At 51.5% G+C, this 5,238-nt stretch overlaps 1 protein-coding gene across 1 annotated transcript; it reads right to left on the bottom strand.

Annotated features, from left to right (window-relative positions):
- Positions 1-3,447: 3,447 nt before the first annotated feature.
- Positions 3,448-4,677, bottom strand: LOC136519491 (protein trichome birefringence-like 19). The gene has a single exon (XM_066512880.1). The coding sequence runs from the start codon at positions 4,675-4,677 to the stop codon at positions 3,448-3,450; it is 1,230 nt and encodes a 409-aa protein (XP_066368977.1).
- Between the last annotated feature and the right edge of the window lie 561 nt (positions 4,678-5,238).

Here is a 5,238-nt window from a genome sequence, read left to right as displayed (position 1 = left end):
TGACCGGACGCTGGCGCAGAGTCCGGTCAGTTCATTTGATCAAGATGATTTCGTCTGGTGCGACCGGACGCTGAGAGGTGAGTGACCGGACGCTGGGTCTCAGTGTCCGGTCGACTCCAGTAAGGTTCCAGAGAGGGAAAATCGTGATCGGACACGTCTGGTCAGTGCTGATCGGACGTTGTCCAACGTCCGGTCATAACTTAAACACTGGAGATCGGGAAGAACTGACGGGAGCGTCCGGTCAACATGACCGGAGTGTCCGGTCATCCCGCAGAGGCACATAACGGTTCATTTTTCAACCAAGGTTATAAATACTTCCTCCATTCGTGTGAGGAGGTACTTTTGCTCATTCCAATAGCTGAGAAATACCTTTGAGAGTGCCAAGAAGAGCAAGGTCCTAGTGAGGTGATTGAGATTTGAGAATCCCAAAGAGAGCCCTCATTAGTGAAAGCAAGAGTAGCAAAGTGTGCATCTATCCTTCTCATTAGGCTTGTCGTGGTCAAGTGAGAGTTTGTGCTTGTTACTCTTGGTGATCGTCATCACCTAGACGGCTTGGTGGTGATTGAGAGCTTGGTGATCATCCAGCAGAGCTTGTGGGTGACCCAACTCAAGTTGTGAGCGGTTGTGGGTGATTCACCACGACAGAGTATCAAAGAATCAACCCGTAGAGAGCACTTGATCCTTGCGTGGATCAAAGGGGAGCTACACCCTTACGCAGGTGCTCCAACGAGGACTAGTGGGGAGTGGCGACTCTTCGATACCTCAGCAAAAACATCGCCGCGTTCCTCCTTCTCTCTTTACTTTGAGAATTTACTTTGAGCAATTCAATTCTTGTCATTTACATTTATAGAATTGTCATGCTAGAGTAGGATTGGAACATAGGTTGCTAAACTTTTCTGCGGTAGATCAATAGAAACACTTTCTAGGAACAAAGGGTTAATTGGGCTAACCGTAGGACTTATTTTTTGCAAAGAAATTTAGAATTAGTCCAATTCACCACCCCTCTTGGGCATCTTGATCCTTTCATAAAGCATGCCATATTATAGATCTACTACATATATAATTTCAGAATGATTCCAAAAAGTTCTCTTTTACTATTTTACGATTTTTCTACTAATTACTACGAATTTTCAAATTTAATTATTCAAATCTGCATAAATCAAAGAAAAAGGGATGTAAATCTTGCATCGGGGTCCTTGCAGAAAACACAAAATAAACGCTAGCGAACCAGTCCTTCTCAGCACTATTCAAACGAGTCTACGGTTTGCAGATCGACCCTCCCCTTTCTTTGAATTGCTGCCCATGGTCCCTCCTCTCGGTTCACAGCAGGGGAGATGGACGGCCGATTTCCGACCGACGGAGGCTCATCGGCGGCGGTGGAGTGGCGGGGAAGTACCAGGGTGCCCGCACGCACCCGCTGGGCTGCCCAGCTCGGCCCGAGGCGGCGCGGCCACTGCAGCAAGCGGCAGCGACAGCACGGCTCCAATGGCCCGGCTGCTCCGGTGGTTTCCGGTTTAGCCGAGGAGCGTCGGTCGTAGAGGAGGAAGAGGTGGAGGTGGTGGTTCACGCGGTGGGTCGCGAGGGGGGGGGCTCGGAGGCCAGGGAACGACGGCGACAGCGAGCTCGGCCTGCCTCAGCCATGGCAGGCGCATGCTCTAATGCGGAGCGGAGCGAGGTAGAGCGAGGAGGAGCGAGAGAGGGAGTGGGAATGGAGAGGGCAAAGGAACAGGACTCGGGCTCGGCTTCACTAAAGCGACACGCGACGGCGAGGTGGTGAACGGGCAGCGAGCGCGCGAGTCCACGTGGCAGCGAGCTTCTGAACAGGTCGGCCATGTTCAAAATTCCAGGCTAGCTCAAAAATACGCCTGAAACCCAAACTTGGTCCCTCCGTAACTCCTAAACCACGATGAGTTAGCAAAAACTCTACTAATAAAAGTTGTAGGTCTACATACCAGATCCAATTTTTCTTAAGTGATATAGGTCTAATTCGCAACTGTTTGCAAGTTACAATAGCACCAAGTCAGGTAAATCAAACTAAAAAACCAGTTAGGACTTAGAAATTTTCCTAAGTGCCAAAACTAGTGTTTTGCTGATTTTTGTGAGCACTAAATGACCAAGCTAGGCACTGAATTAGCTCATGACCCAAAAATGAAAGTTGTTTCTCTAATCAAGTACTACAACTTTGTTTAAGGGTGCACTGCCATGTAAACACTCTATGACATAGTTCAACATAGGTCAAACATACAACTTGAAGATGATGACTTATACTATAACTATGACTTAGAGACCAAACTAGCTTTAGTCATGAATAGCAAAGTAGTTCCTAGTGACATTCTAAACATGTTAGAATCATTCTTAAGGTTCCACAATCATTTCATACATTGATCACATGTAAATCCTAGGTCAAACTAAGCATATCCTCACTTAGGAACTTAATTAGGCAAAGTGATACACATGAATATTGTTCCACTAAATATCCTAAGTGTAGCTAAGGTATTCTAGTGACCAACATCAACCACTTGCACTCAATCACACACGATCATTAGCATACACATAGGGAAAACATAAAATAACAGGTCATGTTTCACATGTTTCAATTACATGCTTCATATGTGAAAGCTCATATAAGGATGCTTGATGCTTATGCTCTTGCAATGCAAGTGCAATTATGCAAGCCTAACACCTAGGGTGTTATAGGAGAAACCTGCTACCTCATCAATGTTGCGTCATTGCCTCCGTCACCCTACTGATGTCACACGCGTCACCCGCCCTACCTGCCTACGTAGGCACGTCCACGCCACCGAGAAGCCATAGCGTCCTGCTCGGGCGCTGCTCCCACTGGTCGCCGGCAAGGAGTCGTCCCTAACCCCTCCTCGCGCGGAGGAGCCGTGTAGCTGTCACTCATGGTCTGAGGACAGAGAGCAGGAAGGAAATGAGGAGGCAAGGGCAGAGGCATAGAGCCGCGAAAGAGATAAGGTTAGGGTTGGTTTTTCTATTCGAAGTGCAAACCGGGGATAGGATCAGTTACTCGGGTAATTGGTTCAGTTAAGGTCCGAAATCGAAGCCGAAGCCGATAATCGTAGTTCTCATATACTAAAGCCGAAACCAAATTAAACAGCTGAAAAAACGACATTTCGGCTTAGTTCGGTGTCAGTTTGGCTCAGTTTTAGTTTCCGATCTAAAAGTGCCCAACTTTAATTCAAATTTACATACCCACCGTTAATGTTTATAACCAACTCAAATATAGTAATCACAATATCTTCCTATAACAAGAGTTATTTGAATTGTACTGTAATTTATTCTAAAATTTCTTAGATACCTTATATTTCGATAATGACAGATGAAGTGCCTAACGGATGCAGTTTAATTTAGTTGATAGTTAACATGCTGAGAAAAACAAAGATAAAATAAAGATTGGCTACGCGTTGAATTGGGCCTGCTTCTAGTCTAGTTTCTATAACGCAACAACATGTGGAGCAGCATGTCGTTGCAGGCGTCCATGGCGCCGGGCAGGCACCAGTGCAAACAGTCGCGCGACACGTTGAACCGGTCGGGCTGCCACAGACGATACTTGCTCGGGTGCGCGTCCGGCCGCAGCGCCATCGCCTCCGTGGCGTCGAGCAGCAGCAACCTGGCCCCTTTGCTCGCCCTCCTCGCCGCCCCGAACTCCTCCGCCTGTATCGCGTACATGTCCTTTTCCACCGCGTTCATCTCCCACTCGCCGCGCCTGAGCGGCCGCGTCCGCGCGCAGTCGGCGTCCTCGTTCCACGTCCCGTTCTCGTAGTGCGACGGCGAGAGCGTGCGCACGACCACCGTCCTCCCGGACCTGGAGCGCCGCCGCCCAGTGCCGGGCAGCGCGTCCGCGGCTGCGCGGAGCGCGGTCCGGAACGCCATCCGGAGAGAGTACCGGAGCGTGAGGTCGGTGACGTTGGGCGCGAGGCAGCCGTTGCACCCGACGACGCGGCCGTGCACGTGGAACACGGACGGGCGGAAGAACCAGCTCCCCGCCGAGACCACCACGTAGTCGAACTCGCCGGCGCGCGCCGCCCACCCGGGGTCCGGCTCGTCGAGGTGGAGGCTCCACAGCCCCGCCCCGCTCCGCGTCGGGCCGTCCGGGTCCGTCTCGACGGCGCGCACGAGGAACGGCGACCAGAACAGGGAGACGGCGAACCCGTGTCTCTCGAAGCGGAACGCGTTGGTCCTCGGCGCCGGCGCCGGCTGCTCGGCGCGCGCCAGGAGGCACACCAGCGAGTGCATCTGGTTCCTGGCAAGCGAGTCGCCGACGAACGCCATGGACTTGCCCCTCATCGCGCGGAGGAACCGCGCCGCGTCGAAGCGGGGCAGCTCGCACCCCGCGGGACGCCACCGCCACCGGACGAAGCCGAGGTCCGGCCTGCCGTACCGCATGCAGTCGTAGTGGCCGTGGATCACCGGGCACGTCTCCGTGGTGTAGCGCGGCGCGCCCGGGTCCGGCACCCACTCGCCCTTGAAGATGTTACACGATGACAGGTTGCCACCGCCATGGCCATCGGTGTCGGTCACCGACGGCGGCAGCAGCATCTCGCGGTCAGGCAGGATCACGAATGCAAGGATCACAAGGCACGTCACAAGCAGGACAGCGGCGGGAATGGCACACTGTGTGGTGTATGGAAGCTTAATCTCATGAAACTTCTTCATTGTGGTGACAAATATCCCAGACCCAGAGTGAAAGTCACACACCGACGTTCATAAATGGTATAACTAGGTGTGTGTATATATAGATTTTTTTTTTCGCCTACCATATCTTGAACGTTCATGATCGAGGTGATCATCTGATGGGGATTTGGAGGAATTTGTTAGCATGTTCGTTTGTTGGTTTCAGGCAGGGCTTATTAACTAGCCAACAGTGTTTTCCTCTCACAACAAATCAACACTAGCCGGACTTATCAGCCCAGCCAATCAGCGAACACGCTCACTGCAACATCAGTCCGCGTTTACGCAACCCATGCGTTCATGCCGAAAATAGTACTGTACTAGTGGCAGATTTACGTTCCACAGTGGTACGTAATTAGCAGTGGAGAACACTTTTAATGGTGGATTCCACGCGTGCGCGGTTCTGAGACCCAGCTGTTAGTTCTTAGGGCCTCCTGGATTGTGAAAAGAACGGTGGAATAATGGAAAGGTCTCGGTGCTAAACAGGTGGGGTTTTTCCAGGCCATGGGCACAGGCTACCTGTAAATATCCCTAGCGGTAGCTCTC

This window comes from Miscanthus floridulus, chromosome 18 (genome assembly GCF_019320115.1).
Source record: "Miscanthus floridulus cultivar M001 chromosome 18, ASM1932011v1, whole genome shotgun sequence".
Lineage (NCBI taxonomy): Eukaryota > Viridiplantae > Streptophyta > Magnoliopsida > Poales > Poaceae > Miscanthus > Miscanthus floridulus.
Note: the sequence above shows the minus strand (reverse complement) of the source record. Positions and strands in the feature narration are given on the sequence as shown.

Bases quoted from the DNA above. Each gene is read 5' to 3' on its own strand.
- LOC136519491 (XM_066512880.1), bottom strand. From the start codon at position 4,677: ATGAAGAAGTTTCATGAGATTAAGCTTCCATACACCACACAGTGTGCC.